Source organism: Leptodactylus fuscus, chromosome 1, assembly GCF_031893055.1.
Source record: "Leptodactylus fuscus isolate aLepFus1 chromosome 1, aLepFus1.hap2, whole genome shotgun sequence".
Taxonomy (NCBI): domain Eukaryota; kingdom Metazoa; phylum Chordata; class Amphibia; order Anura; family Leptodactylidae; genus Leptodactylus; species Leptodactylus fuscus.
This window is the reverse complement of record NC_134265.1, coordinates 12,501,527-12,524,237: the sequence shown is the minus strand read 5'-3', so window position 1 is coordinate 12,524,237 and position 22,711 is coordinate 12,501,527. Positions and strand designations below refer to the sequence as shown.

Here is a 22,711-nt window from a genome sequence, read left to right as displayed (position 1 = left end):
GGCCCCGGAGCTGCTCCGGGGAGAGCCAAGGCTTAACAAAACAAAGCTGACCAGTCAGGTAGTAAAGGAACAGGTCAGGGAGAGATGCACCTCCCATTTGTTTTGGTCTCTAAAGAGCGGATAGCCTCAACTTAGGTCTAGAGTGTTCCCACACAAAAGAAGTAATCAGGGAATCCAACTGTTTAAAGAAGCGGAGGGGCATGGGCACAGCCGAGTGGCTCAATACATATAGGCACTTAGGCAGAACAATCATTTTAATGAGATTAATCCGACCCGCCACAGATAGGGGTAATGCAGACCAGGTTTGAAACTTAGTCTTAAAATGGGAGAGGAGAGGGAATATGTTCAAATCAAGGAACCGCTTATGGTCCCTGGGAAATATAATACCGAAATATTAACAGGCCGAGACTATCGGCAGCCCACACATCATTCCCCCCCCCCCTCCCTTCCAACTGCTAAAGCATGACCGATATGCATATAGGAAGACTTGGCCCAGTTAGTGTGCAGGCCCGAATAATTACCAAATACATCTATCAGTTCCATGGCACGGGGCAGCGACACAGAAGGGTCAGACAGGAAGAGGAGGAGATCGTCGGCATAGAGCGCAACTCTCTCCTCCCGGGAGCCAATAACTATACCCCAGTAAACCGGGTCCTGTCGAAGAAGCATGGCCAAGGGTTCTATGGCTAAGGCAAACAGCAGTGGTGAGAGCGGACAGCCCTGACGTGTGCCCCTACCCAACAAAAAATAAGAGGACAGTGAACCATTAATGGACAACGCCACTCTGGGGTATCGGTACAGGAAAGTGGGAAAGGGGATGGAATCAAGATAGTCAGACATCTCCTGTTCAGAAACCCTGAGGTTGGAGCTATATAACCTACTATAATACTGGTGGAACCTATCGCGGATGCCCTGGCTATGAGAGATCACGGCACCTGTTTCCGAGCGCACACGAAGAATGGCAGGGGAAGCAGTATTCTGGTGTACCAAGTAGGCCAGCAAACTACTCGATTGGTTACCCAGCTCATAAAATCTTTGCTTATTAAAAAAGAGGCACCTACGGGCCTTATCATGCAGGTAGTGTAAGTATTGTCTGCCAGCCAGCAACCATTGGGATCTAGTATCGTCTGTTGGGTTGGCAACATAGGCTGCCTCCAAGGAGGTACACTGAGCTGCTAGACTGGCCTCCAGCAACGAGGACTCCCACTTGACAAGGGCTTCAGGTTTATTTTGCCCCTGTCCTGTGATACCCTTTCCTCACTACTCCACTGTTTCTCTCCTCCATCTCCTGTTGTTTGTTTATGGTTGTGCTATGTCTGTCTGTTTTCCATCACGTTCCTTCCTAGTTGTTACTGTTTGCAGCTGCACCTATTTTTCGTATCCCAGTCCCTGGCCTCTTTCAGCTCTCACCCCACCTGCCTCTTAGGTCTCCGCGTTTAGAGAGCCAGAAGTTGTTGGGGCCAAGCTTAGCTTGGGTACAGCTGACCAACACCCTCAGGCAGGGCCTAGTCTGCCATCATAGTGCCAGGGAAAGTTTTCCTACCTCTGTTCCATAGAGGTGCAAGCAGCATTCAGGAAACGGTTGCTTGGGCATTGACACAACCATGACACGCTCAGTCAGCAGCAGGCCTCCGCTCCAGTTCCCGGCCCCCAACAGCTACATCACACGTAAGCTCAGGCCCATACCTGGCGTGTGTTGCAGAGGTCATAATGCGTCTCAGCGCAGGCGGCGTCATTACGCCCCCTACGCTGAGACGCAGCGTACTGTCGGGTGAAGAAGAGGCGGTAGCGGGAGTAGCGTGAGGTTGGTAAGTAAAATAACTTTGTTAGTTTTTTTTTTATAATAGGCCGCTACCTGCTGAAGTATCCCACATCAGATAGCGGCCTATTTACCTACTTACCCGGGTCTGCTCACTGCCACCCCCCGCTTCACCTTATACTATAGGCCGCGGAGGCCGGCAGTGAACAGTCCAGAGCAAGAGCCGTGATCTCACTGCTGCTATTATTATACTTGGGGGTCTTTTCAGACCCCCAAGTATAATAATCGGAGCCCCAGGGGAGGTGAGAGAACATAATAGTTTTACTCACCTCTCGGGATCTGATGTTAATCCTAGCAGGCTTTGGGCCTATATGGTAATATCTCAGAAGTCACGTGGTCTGGGATATTACCATATATGCCCGAAGCCTGTGCTAGCAGTACCATATAGGCCCGAAGCCTGTGCTAGTAGTAATAGCCTGTTACTGCTAGCAAAGGCTTTGGACCTGTATGGCAACAGGCTGTTACTGCTGGCACAGGCTTTGGGCCTGTATGATAATGCGCCAGACATCTGGGATATTACATACCTCCCAACCGTCCCGATTTCCGCGGGACAGTCACGATTTGGGTGACATGTCCCGCGGTCCCGGTTGGAGGGAGGTATGTCCCGATTTCAACTTAGATCTGCGTCCAGAGGACGCAGATCTGAGTTGAACACATATGCGGCTGAAGCAAGGAGCTGACCTGTTAGCTCCTCGCTTCAGGCGCATATGTGTCAGCGAGACCGGCGGCAGCGGGGAAGCATATGTGTCAGCGAGAGAGGCGCGCAGAGAGCTGCGAGGGAGCGGAGGAGAAGGTAAGTTTAATGTGGAAATGGAACGTGAAACTGGGCAGATGAAGGAGATGACGGCATGACATTGGGGGCAGAGATGGAGGGGACATGAATCTGGGGACAGAGATGGGGGACATGAATCTGGGGGCAAAAATGGAGGGGACATGAAACTGGGGGCAGAGATGGGGGACATGAATCTGGGGGCAGAAATGGAGGGGACATGAAACTGGGGGCAGAGATGGAGGGGACATGAAACTGGGGACAGATGGGGGACATGAATCTGGGGGCAGATGAAGGGTGTATATGAAACTGGGGGAGAGATAGAGGGGGGACATATAATTTACAGGTGACTGTAGGAGGATTATACTGTGTGCGGGCACATGAAAAATGAGTGGGCGGAGTCAACACAAGTGGGCGGGGCTAATTTTTCTGCAGCGCGCTACGCCGCACATTTTCTCCCTCTTTCAGTTCTTCAAAAGTTGGGAGGTATGGATATTATCATGCAGGCCAAAAGCCTGTGCTAGCAGTACGATATAGGCCCAAAGCCTGTGCTAATAGTAATAGCTATTTACTGCTAGCACAGGCTTTGGGCCTGTATGGTAACAGGCTGCTACTGCTAGCACAGGCTTTGGGCCTGTATCGTACTGCTAGCATTTTCCTTCCTCGGCTTATACTTGAGTCAATAAGTTTTTCCACTTTTTTGTGGTAAAATTATGGGGGTTGGCTTATCCTCGAGTATATACGGTAACTAAAAAACATCCATTTTATACACTTGAATAAGGGCACTGTTTTGCTGGAAACGCATAGTGTTATGCGTCAGTAAAGAGATTTTTATTGGACCAGCGCTGGTTCCTCCATTTTTGTGGGATTCATCCCATCACTGGATTTCCATAGAACGTGAGATACTATGAAAGGGGATTCAGATGCCCGGAATAGGGAAATGAAAGACTTGGCAATAGACTTGTGGGACCTATAGGGGGAGGTGGATCACAAATTCAAAAACATGCCTACAGGGGTCCAAGGTTTGAAGTGTCAATAAATCTAGTTCAGAATCCGCTGAATGAGCGACCAGTAAAGGAATATCTTTTTGCATTCCTACTAAATATGCAGATAGGAGCCCAGAGTATTGCCAAAATATAGGGTGCAATTGCCCCTTTAACCACTTGGGAAGGTGAAAATTTTGAGGCTAAAATGACATTTCATTGAAAAAAAATTTTTAATGTTCATGTCTCAATGGTCAAAAAAAAAAAAAAGTGTGACATACCAGTAGGGTCAGAGTGCTCACAATACCCCTTGATAAATTCCTTGAGGGGTCTAGTTTCCAAAATGGGGTCATTTGGGGGGTATTTCCACTGCTCTAGTACCTCTGGGGCTCTACAAATGCAAATTGGTGCCTGAAACAGATTCCAGAAAATTCAGCCCTCCAAAATCCCAACAGCGCTCCTTCCGTTCTTCACCCCATTGTGTTCCCAAACATCAGTTACATCCACATGTGGGAGAATCTCACGCTCAGGAGAAATTGTGTAACAGATTGTGGAAAGCGTTTTTTCCATTAACCCCTTGTGAATGTGTAAATTCTAGGACTAAATGAATGTATCAGTGACAGAAATTGCAAAGTGTAAATTTTGCCTCCATTTTGTGAAATGCTGAAAGGGTTAAGAAACTTCCTAAATGTTGTCCTGAATTTCCTGAAGAGATCCCAGAGTATAATGATTTACTACAATCCATGTCCCGGCGGCTATTTTATCTGGTTTGAGATGACTCCCAAATTGTTTGGTTTTGTTAGGCCTCTGTGCTAAGGACCTGATCACCTCTAACAAAGATCCATCAGGACATAGTATCCAGACCCCAGACAGCAGTGATCTCCTCACCTACCGCACCTCATCCTGCTCGTTCTCCTCCTTCATCCAGTTACAGAAGAAGAAGTATCCTGGCTCCTTTCTTCTCCTCGCCCTCCTACCTGTATATGTGACCGCATCCCCTCACACCTTCTCCAGTCTCTGTCCCCGGCTGCCACTACTTACCTTACTAGAATATGTAACCTCTCTCTTTCTTCTGGTCTTTCCTTCCTCTTCTCTTATGCCCCTAATACTGAAGAAATCCTCCCTTGTCCCGTCCTGTGCTGGTAACTACCGACCTGTCTCCAATCCAATGTTTCTTCACCTAATCCACTCCCTCTCTGCTATCTCTTCTTGACTCCTTATTATCTAGTTTCCGCTCTCTGCACTACTGGAACTGCCCTCACACAAGTCTCCAATGATCTCCATGAAGCTAAATCTAATGGGGATGATTCTCTTCTTATTCTTCTGGATCTCTCAGCAACATCTGACACTGTAGACCACAAACTTCTCCTCAGTAATCTCCGCTCTATCGGCCTCTCGGACTACGATCTCTCGTGATTCTCCTCCTATGTCTCTGACTGCAAATTCAATACATCATTTGCTGGCCCCATCTCATCTGTCCTTTCCTGTAGGAGTTCATCAGGACTTAGTCCTAAGTGCTGTCCTCTATCTACACGGACGAGCTCTACTGTTATCACAAGTGTGAACAATAAAAAGAAAAACTCACTGGCACATTTCAAGTGTGACATTCATTTTTGCATGACTACCACGAGGTGGAGATTCTAAGTTGGCACAAAAGAATCCGAAACTGCATCACTCAACAATATCTACAATTTTACACAGACGGCTCCGCTACATACACGTCACACACAGACGGCTCCACTACATACAGGTCACACACAGACAGCTTCGCTACATACACGTCACACACAGACAGCTTCGCCACATACACGTCACACACAGACAGCTCCACTACATACACGTCACACACAGACGACTCCGCTACATACACGTCACCCACAGACAGCTTTGCTACATACACGTCACACACAGACAGCTTTGCTACATACACATCACACACATACAGCTCTGCTACATACATGTCACACACAGCTCCGCTACATACACATCACACACAGACAGCTCCGCTACATACACGTCACACACATAACTTTAGCTCTTCCAGAACAGATCCCTAAAACCTGCTCATGTGACTCCTCCCATAAATATGACTGATCACATGACTATGACATTCTCACAGGTCCTTTGTCCTGTGCATAGGAAGCTATAACAGCAGGACCTGATCATGTGAATCATTGACTCCTCCCACACATGTGACATCACCACAGGTCCTGTAGCCACGGTTACTGTACAGGAGGAGGTAGGTTGTCTCTCACAGGCCTGGATTTTTTTTAATTAACCCTTTTAAGACCAGACAACTCTACGACATCATCCTAGTTACTTTAGAATTAGAGAAACTCTCCAGACAGTGTCAGAATTTTATACTATTTTTATTGTATTCGATTCTAGTTGTCTCAGGACTCGGCTGCTTTAAGGACTGTTCCTTCCATGGCTGAGATGACAATATTTGTGTCTTTTGCTGTCTGAGGTTGTTCTGGGCTGTTTCCATCCCTCCCATAGAGGTAAATAGTAGTCGGCGCCTTCACCCTACGGTATAAATCACATGATGGCTTTATTCTACAGGTCGCTACGGTTACACTGATACCACATTTATACGGGGTTTAGGTTTTATTATGCTATATAAATAACCCTCTCGCCTGTCCCCAGTGCTCTGGTGTTCAGGCCGCTCTGGGGCTTTAATGGCATCTTACAGGTCAACAAAATAGAAGAGTCTGATACTGCGCAGACAGGAGGAATGTGACTTGTATCTTTATATACTAGAGCCTGAACCGGAAGCCTCACTTATTCCCCCTACTAATCCTATTTATTACATGGGTATTTGTGAGGTTTTTACATTGTCTCATCTTCTTTCCATTCAGGTTCCTACAATATAGAATCCTCTCAGTATCTTCTATATAAGAGAATATTCCTGATTGATCCATCAAGGATGGAAAGAGACAGAAACAAGATGGCGGAAAGCCTATTAAATCTCACCCTAGAGATCATCTACCAGCTTACTGGAGAGGTGAGAGATTCTGATGATGTCATCATTACATCATTCTTATCTATAGTAATAACAGATGATATGACTGGAGAGGTGATGGACTCTGGACATGTATGTAGTGAGATTTATTAATGTGTCTCCCATAACCAGGATTACACAGTAGTGAAGAAGACCTCTAGTGGGCGCTGTCAGGCCTCTGTGTATGAAGGATATGAGGAGATCAATGGACAGAAGATCCTAGAACTCACCAATAAGATGCTGGAGCTGCTGACTGGAGAGGTGACACTGCTGGGAATGCTGGGACATTATACAGTAACTGGAGGGGTCGGGGTGATAACTGTATCATTGTGTTGTCAGGTTCCCATAAGGTGTCAGGATGTCGCTGTCTATTTCTCCATGGAGGAGTGGGAGTATTTAGAAGGACACGAGGATCTGTACAAGGAGGTGATGATGGAGAACCACCAGCCCCTCACATCAGCAGGTAATAGACATGACTATATACACATGGACTTTCATTATTTGTATGTACAGAATGAAATCAGTCCCTGTCTGTGTTTCCTACAGGTAGATCCAGTAAGAGGACAACACCGGAAAGATGTCCCAGTCCTCTTCTTGCACAGGATGATCAGGTAGATCTAGATATTCCCTATGATGTGTAGACGGGCTGTGAAGTCCTTGTGGTCAGTCTTGGGTTATTCAGCAGTATTAGATGTTTTATACTTATGTAATGAGAGGTGGAGATGGAGGATAAAGCTGACCATAGACATTACATGTTGTCTGGATCTTCTAACAATCTTCTAACAATCTTGGCTATGGAGACTGCTGGTTGGAATAAGGAACTATCAGGTTGGATTTCTACCAATCTGATCCTTTATTTCCCCTGAGACAAACAACCCCGGATGTATCTGGTAGAATCTGATCTCCTCCATTGATAACCTAAAGCAGGTCTAGCCATGCTGAGTATACACGTGTATGAGGTTCTCATGGTTGTCATTGAGCCGTCATCTAATATCTATGTCCAGCTTCTAAATATGCAGCTTTAATGGTTCTATATGGTTCATATAGAACCATTAAACAGTATATTCAGTGTAGGTATGTGACGAGTGTATTATTAACATCAATGACTAATGGTGACTTCAATGATTATATTATTGTAATGGTATTTTATACCTCTGAATATACTGTTTAATGGTTCTATATGACTCACACCACGTTATTATTTTTGTTATAATATATATTTTTACAACTCTGCACCTATCTATAGACTGTTGGTATTCTGGTACATTGATATTTATTCCCCCATTTGTATTGTTGTATCATGTATTTTGTGTATATGTCCTTAATTTTAGTGGATACTAATAAAAGTTACTATATTTTATTGTAATGGTTGTGTAGTAGTTCGTTCTCCAGGTTTTGATACTTAGTTTCCCACACATATTTTGTGAATTAGCCTCTGTTGTGTTTATTATTGATCTTTATAATTTTTTCCCAAATTTTACACCAGGATAAAAATCTGGATGATATTAATATTATATCCATAACAATAAAGGAAGAGCCCTATGTAAGTGGTGATGAGGAGTGTGAGGAGGACATTCCTACAAGAAACTGCCCAGGTGAGTAGTAACCAAAAGAGATGGGCGAACCTCTCAAGATTTGTTTTGGGTTTGGTGGCTCATATTCTATAGAACATAATGTATGACACTGTCAGGGCTCCTAGGACTATATATCTATAATACATAGTTTATGACACTGTCAGGGCTCCTAGGACTATATATCTATAATACATAGTGTATGACACTGTCAGGACTCCTAGGACTATATATATATCTATAATACATAGTGTATGACACTGTCAGGGCTCCTAGGACTATATATCTATAATACATAGTGTATGACACTGTCAGGACATTGAGCACTATATATCTATAAAACATAGTGTATGACACTTTCAGGGCTCCTAGGACTATATATATATATATATATATATATATATATATATATATATATATACATAGTGTATGACACTCTCAGGACATTGAGCACTATATATCTATAAAGCATAGTGTATGACACTTTCAGGGCTCCTAGGGACCTATCTATCCAATTTTTTGCTCTCTAAAGCAACAGAGCCAAAGTTATGTTAAAGTGACAGTGACATGTATATCTATGGAAAGATGAATGATAAGTAGAGAATACAAACTCCTAGTTTAACCATACACTGCACTGACTCTCCTTTTTATACATTTTTAAAATTTAAAACACTCATAAAATTACTCTTTTGGGGGGAATGGTGCTTGTTTGTGGTTTTTTAGAGTCACATGGTGGCTATATAGCAAAAAACAATAGTTTTGATGATTTGTAAGTGCTACAGGTCTCTTGTTATTTCGAAGACAATTTTGGCTGTGTGCCTAGATAAAAAATAATAACTGGCTTTTCAAAAAAATAAAAAGTCAACAAAAATTGTCCCTTTATGGGAGCAGATGCTGCACAATTGACTGAAAATTACAAGATTTGAAGAAAGATTTGTAACACACTATCCGCATTCCTGGCCTGCCAGCTGAAAAATCAAGAATATACTCTGAAAATGAACAGATTCTATGACTGTGAGAACAGCAATTAACAGAAATAAAAGAACCTGGATTATTCTGCCGGTGGGAGTCTAAACAATGGCTTGTCATAGGGTGAAAAATTTACCAGTGTGGAAAAAATGAAGGATGGGTCCCGTCTGGCATTGAAAACAAAAAAACAAACCTTAAATAATGGAGATTTTTTTTAACATTAGAACAGACAGAATCAACGTTTTGCTGTTAGACCAGCAGTATATATTAGACCCAGAATATAATAGGTGGAGCCCCAAAGGTGGAGTAAAAAGTAAAAAAAAAAAAAATCATTCATTCATACTCACATCATGACGTTGGGAGTGCCCAGGTCACTGCTGAAGCCGAATCGCAGACCTCAGTGCTGAACCTGGGCTAGTTACGTCAGAGAAGAGCGCTGGATACCACTAGGAGGCTCGAAAGAAGTAACGGACGGTGAGCATGAATGCTTTTTTTATTTTTTTCACCTCCCCTGAGCCTCCACCATTTAAGCTAGCCTGAGATGAATCTCCATTTGTTCAGTTTTACATTAACAATTTAGAATATTTGAGTCGATTCCAGCTCGGTATAAACCGATTCGCCCATCTCTAGTAATCACTGAATAAAGCAGAGAAGAGTCACAGATTCTCCTCATTCCCGACTGCTACAATGTTGTGTAGAATTCTGAATCCTTATAGATTTTTCCTGTTTTATATTCTTCCATTCAGCTATATACAAATAATACACATGCTCAGAATGAAGAAGGTCAAAGAAAAAAAGACCCATGGACTAATCCGTCTAAAAAAAAAACCGGATTTGAGTATCTGTGTGTAACTCTGGAATCCTTTTAGTACCTAACCATTTTCCTCTTAAAATGGTTTGCAAGCGGACGGTTACCAGACGCAGATCTAAACCGAACCTAAAAACACGTCACTGGTGACATACATGTAATCCATGTTCAGTTGTTAAAAGGGTGGTCCAGGATAATTTTTATTTTTTTTTAATTTTTATATATTATGCCTGGGAAGGTGTCAAACCTAAAGAAAAACCATACTTATCTGGTGTCTCCCAGCGTGCTCCGTTCCTGCTGCTCCAGTGTTTTCCTATGGGAGAAATTCCCGCCACACGTGACCACTGAGGTCAATCAATGGCCTAAGGGAAGGAACTCAGGACTTCACAGTGCGGTGGGACTTCTGGCAAAATAAGACAGTAGAGCAGCAGGATGGACTTCGCTGGGAGGCATCGGGGGCAGGTTTTTTTGTTGTTTTTTGCTATGCTTCTTTTTTGTACTCACCGTAAGATCTTTTTCTCGTTGTATTCACTGTGGGACACCACACCATGGGTATAGATTGGCCCACCAGGAGGCTGACAGTAGGAGAATGAAAAGCTGTCGCCTCTGCCTCATGGTCTATACCTTCTCACAGACAGTGTGCTAAGCCAGATTGTACCACAGCAGTAGGAGAGAGACAGAAAACCAAAAAGGAACATGAAACCAACAACTACCTGTCCTGAACCCGAAAAGAACCAAAACACCTCTGGCAAAATCGACCATAAAAAATCAAGAGTGGGTTCTTTGTCCCACAGTGAATAAAACGAGAAAAAGTTTTATGGTGAATACAAAAAATCCCATTTACAGCACTATGGGATATCCTAAAGCAGTCCCAGAGGGTGGGAAATATACGAACAACCTAGACCCTAGACCAGACCTGGGCAAAGTCCGGCCCCCGGGCCATATCCGGCCCTCTGACTTATTCAGTCCGGCCCGCACAGCTTTGACTAGGGGGGCGTGTCTTAGTGCCGGCCGAAGATGGAGATGTGGAGCGTGTCATATAGTACTGAGAGATGTAAGGTGAGCTGCAGGGTGGAGAGAGAGAGAGTGTGTGTGTGTGCCTGTCTATATGTGTGCCTGTCTATATGTGTGCCTGTCTATGTGTCTGTCCTTATGTGTGCCTGTCTCTGTGTCTGCTATATGTGTGCCTGTCTATATGTGTGCCTGTCTATATGTGTGTGTCTGTCTATGTGTGTGTCTGTCTATGTGTGTGTCTGTCTATGTGTGTGTCTGTCTATGTGTGTGTCTGTCTATGTGTGTGTCTGTCCATATGTGTGCCTGTCTATGTGCCTGTCTATATGTGTGCCTGTCTATATGTGTGTCTGTCTGTTTGTCTATATATGTGTGAGTGTGTCTATATGTGCCTGTTTATCTGTGTGTGTGTGTCTTAGCAACCTAGGGGCAGAGATGGCAGATGGAGGGGGGGACATGAGACTGGGGGAGAGATGGAGGGAGGACATGAAATGGGGAAAATAAAGGGGGATATGAAACTGAGGGAGAAATGGAGGGGGGGGGGACATGAAACTGGGGGTAGATGAAGAGGGCACAGACTGGGGGGACATTAAACCGTGGAGGAAGCTGTAGGGGGACCTGTCTGCCTCTAGTTGCCCCCAGTTTAATGTCACCCTCCAGCTACCCCTACGGTTTAATGTCTGCTTCCAGCTTCCCGATTTTAATATCCCCCTCTAGTTGCCCCCAGTTTCATGTCCCGCTCCAGCTGTCAATTTCTTGCCCCCCTCCAACTACCCCCACTGTTTAATGTCCCCCTCCAGCTGCTCCAGTTTCTAGTTTCCCCCAGTTTATACTGAGGCACCAGGTGAGGGACTTAATACTGTGGGGCAGTTGGAGGGGACATTATAATGTGGGGACATATAATGTACGGGTGACTGTAGGAGGATTATACTGTGTGGGGGCAATGGAAAGATGATTGTGAATGGGCGGAGTCAACATAGAAGTGGGTGGAGCTAAATTTGCCGTGGCACGGCCCTCTAGCATAGTTTCAATTTCTTATACGGCCCCATGGGAAAATTAATTGCCCACCCCTGCCCTAGACCCATCACAGGAAAAAAAAAACAGAATGCAAGAAGTGAAAGAGAAAAACTCATGACAAGCCTGATAAACAAGCATCACCTTCTAAATTAGTAGTCACTGTGTCCTCTTCATTTTCTAGAGATCATACAGACGCCTATTAGGTGCAGCCAAAAACAGAGCCTAGTAGGGATCTGCTAAAATGTACAATATACAAAAAACAGAAGGCCAAGAAAGTAAATGAACCCTCCAAAACGTCATTAAAGGGATTCTACCATTAAAACAAGTTTTCTTCTATTTACCACGTCGGAATAGCCTTAAAGGGGTTGTCCCATCACAAGGATCCTATCTATAATGCTTGTTAATGTGGATGTAAGACTTTTCCTAAATACACTGCTTCAGCAAAACTGCTTTGTTTGTCCACTATCTTACTTAATTCATTTTTTTGTGGCCACAGCCCTGACCTAGCTGCTCATGAGTCAAGTGATGTATCAGCCTGCTCTCAGGGGGGAGGGAGGAGGGGATAAGTGCACTAGTCATTACTTAACCCTTTAAAGGGATTCAATCATTAAAATGATATTTTTTGTCCCTTACACATATGAATAGCCTTAAGAAAGGCTTTTCTTCTCCTACCTTCAGATATCTTCTACGCAATACCATTCGGTAGAAATCTCGATTTTCTTCTGTATGCAAATGAGGTCTCTTGCAGCACTTGGGGCTGCAAGAGAAATCTCCAGCGACGCCTCTATATTCGCCTCTTTATTCGCCTGGAATGGCCTCTCCCTGCGTCTTCTTCCGGGGCTGGCTTCAAACTTCTAGGCATGCGCAATCGGCTCTTCCATCAGGCTTCAGGCAGACCTGACTGCGCATGCCTGTGGCCATTTTCTTGTGGCCGCTTACCCCAGCTTACTGTGTAATATTTTTAAACATTTTATTCATCTTTTTTGCCTATTTTTATAGTCCTGGATGGGGAGCAGACCATGTGACCTTCTGCTCACTATTAGGATGCACTGCAATACCATTATATTACAGCAATGATATGGGCACTCAGTCTGCAGACAGTGCTGCTCGATGAGACACTCTTACATGTACTGTATACATTAACCCTGGCTTGCTCTACTTCCCATTGCCTATTCTGATCACCACCTCCAGCTAAAGACTCCAACACTATCCCCCTCCCCGATCCTGTCGCTCTGACTACAGTGACTAATCTCATTCTACACTGAGCATTTTACTAGAAAAGAGTAGTGACTGGCACCTCACAACATGGACCGATCAAGATGCTGGCCTCACCACACAAGTGGGAAACTGGAGAACAGCCTGGTGGCCAGACATCATGATCTACTGGTTTATGCTCTGAGGTCTACTGTTAGGTTGTGATCTGTTTAGCTATAAATTAAATTTTACTACATGTCTTTGTATAAAATATTATTAGAATGTCTAGGGTATGTTCACACTATGGAATTTGGCACTGAATTTAAGACACATGCTGATTTTTTTCCTGCAATGAAAAAATAAGCATCATCCGAGATTCACTTAATAACACCCATTAAAGTGTATGAAAGGCGAAAAAATACTCACAGGTGTGGAAGCTGAAATTTTCAACTAGTAAACATTACTGAAGCTGAAATTTGCAACTTGGAACAATTCAGCCATGTGAACATATCCTTAAGGCTGTATTATGTAAAACTAGTCAAATCATTTTTCTTCTTGTCAGATGACTGTACCAGGAGCTCAGAGGGACATCTGATATCTACAGATTATAAAGCAGAGGATCATGGTATCACACAGGATCCATATGAAGAACATGCCATTACCCCAGATATACCCTCAGCCCTTCACAGCAAAGATCTATCATCTGATCCTACTATACACGTCCTACCTACAGATTCTTCACAGACTGATAGGCAAAATCTCTATCAGAAAATTCTCACAGGGGAGAAGCCATATTCATGTTCAGAATGTGGGAAATGTTTTAGCCAGAAGCGATCTCTTGTTGTACACCAAACAATTCACACAGGGGAGAAGCCATATTCGTGTTCAGAATGTGGTAAGTGTTTTAGTCAGAAATCCCATCTTGTTGACCACGAAACAATTCATACAGGAAAGAAGCAATATTCATGTACAGAATGTGGGAAATGTTTTCGCTGCAAGCCACATCTTGTTGTACATCAGAGAGTTCACACAGGAGAGAAGCCATATTCATGTTCAGAATGTGATAAGCGTTTTAGTCGAAAATCCCATCTTGTTGACCACCAAACAATTCATACAGGGGAGAAGCCATATTTATGTCCAGAATGTGGGGAATCTTTTGGCCTTAAGGCACATCTTGTTTCTCATCAGAGAACTCACACAGGAGAGAAGCCATATTCATGTTCAGAATGTGGCAAGTGTTTTAGTCAGAAATCCCATCTTGTTAACCACCAAACAACTCATACAGGAGAGAAGCCATATTCATGTTCAGAATGTGGGAAATGTTTTGGCCTCAAAGGACGTCTTGTTAGACATCAGCTAATTCACACAGGAGAGAAGCCATATTCTTGTTCAGAATGTGGAAAACGTTTTAGCCACAACACATATCTTGTTAGACATCAGAGAAGTCACACAGGTGAGAAGCCATATCCTTGTTTAGAATGTGGGAAATGTTTTGGTGACAACACATATCTTGTTAGACATCGAAGAATGCACACAGGAGAGAAGCCATTTTCATGTTCAGAATGTGGGAAATGTTTTACTCGTAAATCACATGTTGTTTATCATCAAAGAGTTCATACCAAAGAGAAGCCATTTCCATAAACCTGTGTAAATCATTTTATCCAAAAGTCATCTTTAACTGCACATCAGAGAACTAGCATAGAAAAAAATTCACTCACAATTACAGCTTAGGCCGTGGCCCCACGGGCTGGAAACACCACAAGAAAAATCTTGGATTTAAATCCACCTTGGATTTAAAACAGCAGCGCGGACACGCTGCGATTTCCGAAACCAGCACGGTTTTGGAAATCACAGCATGTCAATTATATCTACGGAAGCACCGGCTTTCCCGTAGATATAATTGTAACAGAAAGTCCGTGGAGGAAATCTCAGTGAACTTTCTGTTCAAAGCACTTCGAGAAGAACTGCAATGTTTTCCCACCATGGTTTTTCTGTGGGACTTTAAAGAGGGTTTCCCATGAAAAGTATTGTATGTTTTTTTAAAATTCAGAACCAGAATCAGAGATTTGTAATTTGAAAATGATGTAAGATAATAATTAAAATACATTTATATAGCGCCCCCTGCTGTTTGTTTTTCTCTTGATCATCCACCTCACTAATAGTGAAAAGGTGGACGTCCGTCTCCTCCTCCGTCTCAGCACTGCTCTGTCTTACATGGGATCTCTCTATCCAGTTGTGTTGTGACTATGAGATACTTGCAGTAGAAGTGGATGACTGGCACATATTGGTACACAGTTTTGGTACATAGTTTTTGGGTCAATGGTTGTCAGCCAGGCCTGAATCTCCAACACATTGTATCAAAAAATATCTCCGCACCACTCTATGGACGACAGGTTGCTCGTGAAGGAAGTTAGTCACATATAGGACCAATTAATACAGTAAAAAGAGCAAATGAATGCACCTAAATGGACACTTGGTGTGTCAGTATTAATGATACTCCTGGCTGTGTATGTAAAGTTCCCACAATCCTTCCTGCTATCCTGTGACTGGGGTTAATAGTGACTTGTTCATATGTCACATAGTCTGTAAGATGGGAATAGTCTTCTTGAAGATATAGGTTTTTATCCATAATGACCAGTGGCGTAACTACGAATGGCGGGGCCCCATGGTGAACTTTTGACATGGGCCCCCCCGCCCCCTCCCCAACCGAAACTGACTCCGAAGACCTCGACCGACCTCCTACTACGCATTCTTGTGCGCTCTATTATGCCCCATAGTGGCCCCTGCACACAGTATTATACCGCATAGTGGCCCCTGCACACAGTATTATGTCCCTTAGTGGCTCCTGCACATATTATTATGTCCCTCAGTGACCCCTCCGCACAGTATTATCCCCCATAGTGGCCCCTGCACACAGTATTGTACCCCATAGTGGCCTCCCGCACACAGTAATATGCCCCATAGTGACCCCTGCACACAGTATTATGTCCCACTTTGGACACCCATAAACAATTATTATACTCTGGGGTCTTTTCAGACCCCAGAGTATAATAATTGGAGACCCAGGGGGAGAAAAACATAAAAAACCTCTGTTACCTATATCCCAGATCCTACGCTGTTGGCCTCCGAAGTAGTCCATCTTCAATTACGTCAGACATCACATGACCCAGGACGCAGGCCGGGGTCATGAGACGTCAGACGACTAGAACAAAGCTTGCCCGGATCGTGGAGAGGTAAGTAACAGTGTTTTTTTTTAAGTTTCTTACCTCTCCCGGTCTCCCCAGAGTATAATGATTGCAGCGGTAGCAGCAGTCACCGGGCCCCTAATGTCCCGGGCCCTGTGGCAGCTGCCTCTGCTGCTACGGCAGTAGTTACGCCACTGATAATAACGATAGCTCCGCCTTTATCAATAGACTCAACCCGTTTAACGCAGCAGGCATTATCTGATTTTTTGTTTTTGACTTAATTTTTGTGGGACAAATTTTTCTTCATAGTGGTACAATTTAATATTTCATACAATGTATTGAGAAGCAGGAAAAAAAATCTGAATGGTATAGAGTTGGAGAAAAAGTTCTATGTGGTGGGACAGGTGGTGAGAGACCTCTTTTGACTTCTTCCTTTCCTTATTTTACTTACCTTAGGAGAAGATTTTCTCTTCTACTTTTTTTGTCCTTCCCTCCATTTTGTTCTTATTTCCAGGCTTTCCTTAAGCCTTGTTGTTATTAGGTTATTCTCATCTACTTACTTGCCTTATTAAGGAGTTTACAAGGTTCCTGTCTTCCAGTGGCCTCATGTGTGGCGCTGTCTTCTGGCATCATTACATATGACATGAAGATTCCCCCACTCGATCTCACACATTCGGGGCTGCTGAAGATGTTCAACCTTTTCAGGCCCAGGGTATCGTTCCGAATCTATTGTGCCGTATCAACTGTGCACTCTGTGAAAAGGTGTCCAGATATATCAGCCAAAGGTATCTGACTTATGTGTGGTCCAGGGCGGATCTGGAGTAGGCTTCAGCCCAGGTGTAGATCTGGGGCTCATTACTGATCCATTACAGGCTGCAGCTCCTGCATTCCAGTGCGGTTCCATGAGGTGAAAGGAGGTGTGTGGGTCTGTCCTGTAACCCTGAGTATGTTTAGACAATATTGCTCCTGTTTTGTTCATGTGGCTGGCAGTAAGCAACACGTATAGTTAGGTTATCGGTTCTGTTTAGTTAGTTGCTCAGACGAGCAGGTTTTAATTTTGTTTTTGCCTGAAGTTAAGGCTGTATTTTGTTTTGCTCATTTTGTGCTTGAAGTCAAGGTTTATTTCTTTTCCTGTTTTTCCTAAATAAACCAGTTTGCTGCATATTTTGTGTCCCTGTCTTGACTATTTGGGTATGAACCACTGCATCTACTGAGCTAACTTCCCCACACATGGTGCTTCAGATGTGGGCAACCCAAGTTAAACAGTCTTAAAGAGACTTATACAATTTTTTTTCTCTCCTTTGTCCTGGGTGAAAGCTTAGAGGTTAAAAAGGAGACAGCCACCATAGAGGACTTTGTAAAACAGTTTGGGAAGGTCATCCTATAGCAGCAGCAGACTCAGGCACAGCAGCAAAAAGCTGATAGAAGCCGAGAGGCGACAGCAGCAAGCGCAAGCACAGTAGCAGGAGGTGAACTTATGTGGCTTATGGAGATGCGGACACAGCTCAGCAAGGCTTTGACCAGAGTGTTCTGGTCCAAAAGAGACTCAGAGGCTACAGACCGCTGCCCGACCTGCCGTGCAGAGTTTCCTACAAAAGATAACGTCCACAGATGACTTGAGGCATATCTTAGGGTTTTTGAGCGAGTGGCTAAGCGCGAGAAGTTGCCAAGGGATCAGTGGGCCGATGTAGTGGCACCTTTCATCAGGGAACCTCAAATGGTCTACTAGACCTGTGTGAACGGGAGGCTAAGGACTACTGTAAACTGAGAGGTGAGATCCTGGCACGTTTTGGTGTAAACATGCATGTACGTGCTGGGAGAGCGCGTCTCTTGATTTCTCTGAGAGTCTGCCACCCCGATCCCAGACGCATGACCTGGAATGGCTTCAGCCTGAGAAGGCCACTCTGGCACAGATGGTGAAGAGAGTGGTATTGGATAAGTACCCCAGATAGCTTCCACTTAAACCTGAACCTCCATGGAATCGACAGGGCATCTACTGCCAAGGGCTCGTCCTCCAGATAGAGGGAACAAAACTTCTCCACCTTGGCACTGTACTTGGTGGCCATCATCAACTTTGGAATTCCCTCATCTCGGTAATTTGATGAAAAATTTGTTTGTTCAGAGACCATTCACCTGACACAGTCAGACCCCGACTTAACTGGGTCTGCCAACACGTTCAAGGACCCTTTGATGTGGACCGCCATGAGATGTGTGAGATTCTTTTTCTGCCCAGGAGAAAATAAGATCTGTTTCCCTCAGAAGGGCAGGGGACCTGGTACCTCCCTGCTTGTTCAGGTAGAGGACTGTGGTTAGGTTGTCCGAACATACTTTCACTTCCTTGCCCCGAAGTAAGGGGGCAAAATGTAAAAGCCCCAGGTAGATGGCTCTGATCTCGCGCCAATTGGATGACTTGGCCTTCTCCAACCAATGTCCCTTTCGCGTGCATCTCGTCTAGATGGGCTTCCCAACCGATAAGAGATGCATCCGTAGTCAACAGGGTCTAGACTGGCTGGACCGTGGACCTTCCGTCTTTTAGATGGGACCATCACCTGAGTGACAGACGGGTTTTGAGGGATAGGTGGATCAGGGAATCCAAACTTAGAGGGCTGCAGTTCCACAACTGGAGGACCTCACTCTGGAGAGGACGCATGTGCTAAAGTGCCCAAGGGACTGCGTCCGCAGCCGCTGACATGAGACCAAGGACCTTCATGGTCGTTCGGATTGACACCCAGCGCCCCTGGAAGAGATGGTTGACTGCTGTCCTGATTTTCTACTTCCTCTGAGGAGGAAGGGATACTGTCATCTGGATGGAATCTAGGAAGCACCCTAGGTAAGTCTTCCTTGTGGAGGGTACAACGTCTGACTTATCCCAGTTGATTATCCACCCGAGGTTCTGGAGGAAGGAGGTGGTCACTTGTATTTGGTTTCTTAGTAGCTCCTCTGAATGAGCTTTCAACAGCCAATCGTCCAGATATTGGACTATGAATAACCCTTTAAGCCTGAGGTAAGCAGCAATGGGTGCTATGACTTTCGTGAAGACATAAAAAGCTGAGGTCATGCTGAACGGCAGGGCCGCAAACTGAAGATGACATAATTGACCGCTAATAGCACGGCTATTCTCAGATATTTCTTGTGGGGAGGAAAAATCGGAATGTGGAGATAGGCATCCTTGAGATCCAAGGTGGCGAGGACGTCGCCACGTTGCAGAAAAACGACTACTGATTTTATAGTTTCCATGTGGAAATGTAACTTGCGGATGAAACGGTTCAGGTTCCTGAGGTCGATTATCATCCTCCAGCCTCCTGATGCTTTTTGTACCAGGAAGACTGTAGAATACACGCTTGCGCCTCTCTCGTCTCGAGGCACTGGTTCCAGAACCGCCTTGTCCAGATACTCTTGGATCATGCCTTCCAGGCACACTTGTTTTTGACTGGAGAAAGAGCGGGTTGCGATATATCTGACACTTGGAGGAGACACGAAATCTATGCGGTATCCGTGTTAAATTAGTTGGAGGACCCAAGGGTTCTGGATATTTTGGCGCCAGGCTGGAAGAAAGCTTTTTAGGCGACCTCCGACGGGTGGAGAGCTCTCCACAGGAGGGGTACAGTGATTGTCAAAAAGACGACTTCTTTGGTTCCTCCTTGGAGAAACGACGGCCAGATCCCCTGGACTGGAACCCAGATCTTCTGGCATACTGTGGCCTGGAAGAAGACTGGTGCTGGGAACTTCTAACACGAGATGATGTACCGGGCCTACCTCTGTAGGACTGAGGAAGGGACTTTCCCTTGCTATCTGCCAGCCCCTCCATGATCTCATCCAACTGTCTGCCAAACAGTCTGCCGGGTTCAAATGGAAGACCACAGATGTTATATTTAGAGGCATTGTCTGCCTTCCACAGCTTGAGCCAGAGAGGCCTTCTGGTGGCAGCTGATGAAGCCATACCCTTGGCTGCTGCTTTCACTTGGTATGTGGAAGCTTCGGACAGAAAATCGGTAGATCATCAATATCCCACTGTAATTTCGCCAGGCTTGACTGTAGGCTGTTAGAAACTTCAAAGGAGGCTATACCTATGGAAGCCCGAGAGGCAGCTGCAGTGTGAATACGCCTCAAGACACACTCTGAGTGTCTATCCATGGCGTATGACAAATTGGACCCATCTTCGGATGGAACAACGGTACGCCTGGAGAGTTTGGACACAGCGAAATCAACCTTTGGCGGTGGAAACCAGCTGGTTCATCCACTTCCCACTAAGGGAAACATCAGCTTAAATTTTTTGGATTGAAAAAATGCACTGTCTAGGCGCTTCCATTCTGCTTCAATAGCTTTGACCAGGGCTGGATCCATTTGGAAGGCCCTAAACCTTCTATAGGTGGAATCTGAGGCTTCCCCATTGTCAACATCGCGCCCGCCTGGGCGCATGGACTTACATAACTTTGACATTTTCTCCATTGGAAATGCGGTTTTGGAGAGACAGAATCTTCTTCAACAGAAATTTTAACAGTGTTGGAACCTTCATCAGAAGTATACGTTAATGGCCGCGACTCCCTACTCCCATGAAAGGCAGGTTCCTCAGGAGGAGGGGCCCGACACTGACGGCATCTATTAAATTCGTATCCGTCAGGAAGCGGAATGTTGCAATCCCTGCAGGTGAAGTGCCTGCGCTTGGACGACCCTTTCCCATACCTAAATACAAAAGATGAATGCTACATCAGACTCAATTGTAGATCCGATATGGTTGCATCGGACAAAACCCTGACTGCAAAGGGTCAACAATGTTCAAACATTCTCAAAAAAGTATGTCCAGCAACCATTGAATAAAATATAACTTTTACTTTATCAAAAAATAAAAAGGAAACATCTTACATGCTCCAGGAACAAGACAGAAGCATGTATTTTTCCTGGAGCATGTAAGATGTTTCCTTTTTTATTTTTTGATAAAGTAAAAGTTATATTTTATTCAATGGTTGCTGGACATACTTTTTTTTGAGAATCTTTCCCATACCTCCCAACTTTTGAAGAACCGAAAGAGGGACAAAATGTGTGGCGAATTTAGCCCAGCCCACTTTTGTGTTGACTCCGCCCATTCTCATTAATTTTTCATGTGCCCGCACAAAGTATAATCCTCCTACAGTCACCCGTAAATTATATGTCCCCCCTCTATCTCTCCCCCAGTTTCATATACATCCTTCATCTGCCCCCAGTTTCATGTCCCCTGATTCATGTCCCCCATCTCTGCCCCCAGATTCATGTCCCCTCCATCTCTGCCCCCAGATTCATGTCCCCTCCATCTCTGCCCCCAGATTCATGTCCCCTCCATCTCTGCCCCAGATTCATGTCCCCCCATCTCTGCCCCCAGATTCATGTCCCCCCCATCTCTGCCCCCAGATTCATGTCCCCCCATCTCTGCCCCCAGATTCATGTCCCCTCCATCTCTGCCCCCAGATTCATGTCCCCTCCATCTCTGCCCCCAGATTCATGTCCCCTCCATCTCTGCCCCCAGATTCATGTCCCTCTATCTCTGCCCCCAGATTCATGTCCCCCATCTCTGCCCCCAGATTCATGTCCCCCATCTCTGCCCCCAGATTCATGTCCCCTCCATCTCTGCCCTCAGATTCATGTCCCCTCCATCTCTGCCCTCAGATTCATGTCCCCCACATCTCTGCCCCCAGTGTCATGTCATCCTCTCCTTCATCTGCCCCAGTTTCACGTTCCACCTCCACATTACACTTACCTTCTCCTCGTTCCCCCACTGCTCTCTGTGCGCCTCTCTCTCTCACTAGCGCACAGTTGTAGACGCGATGTGACGTCATCACATCGTGTCTACAAGCCAGTAGGCGGCGTTCAGCGGTGAAGCAAGGAGCTGAACTGTGCCAGCTCCTTGCTTCAGCCGCGTATATGTTCAACTCAGATCTGTGTCCTCTGGACGCAGATCTGAGTTGAAATCGGGACATACCTCCCTCCAACCAGGACCACGGGAAATGTCACCGGAATCGTGAATGTCCCGCGGAAATCGGGACGGTTGGGAGGTATGCTTTCTGTCTTGGAGCCTCATCCCCTTTGGGAGAAGTGGAGGACATTTGGATATATACAAGCCGCTGAGAATCCAGTGATCCTTAAACTCACTGCATTAATAGGCTGTTGTTCACATTAGCTGCGATTTAAGGCAGCGGAGCAACCCAGCCCGTTACACACACAGGGCACCGCTACATACACATCACACACATAAGTTTAGCTCATCCAGTACAGAGATCTGTAACACTTGGTCATGTGATGACTACTATAAATCCAACTGATGACATGACTATGACATCATCACAGGTCCTTTATCTCACTAAGATTTAGCATCTACTGAGCAAGATAAAGCTATAACAGCAGAACCTGATC

The 22,711-nt window shown here is 45.0% G+C and overlaps 1 protein-coding gene across 2 annotated transcripts in view; it reads left to right on the top strand.

The window, feature by feature from the left end:
* The window catches only part of LOC142190140 (uncharacterized), a 186,718-nt gene extending 171,505 nt beyond the window's left edge, over positions 1 to 15,213 (top strand). Inside the window, exons 1-5 of one of the 2 annotated variants that reach the window (XM_075262274.1) lie at positions 6,712 to 6,833; positions 6,912 to 7,035; positions 7,119 to 7,183; positions 8,059 to 8,167; positions 13,705 to 15,213. In XM_075262274.1, coding sequence (XP_075118375.1) covers positions 6,810 to 6,833; positions 6,912 to 7,035; positions 7,119 to 7,183; positions 8,059 to 8,167; positions 13,705 to 14,783 — 1,401 coding nt within the window. In that variant the 5' untranslated portion in view covers positions 6,712 to 6,809 and the 3' untranslated portion in view covers positions 14,784 to 15,213. Of the gene's footprint in view, positions 1 to 6,711; positions 6,834 to 6,911; positions 7,036 to 7,118; positions 7,184 to 8,058; positions 8,168 to 13,704 lie in introns of those variants that run through there. The other variant, XM_075262275.1, reaches the window with a different exon arrangement.
* Positions 15,214 to 22,711: the final 7,498 nt, after the last annotated feature.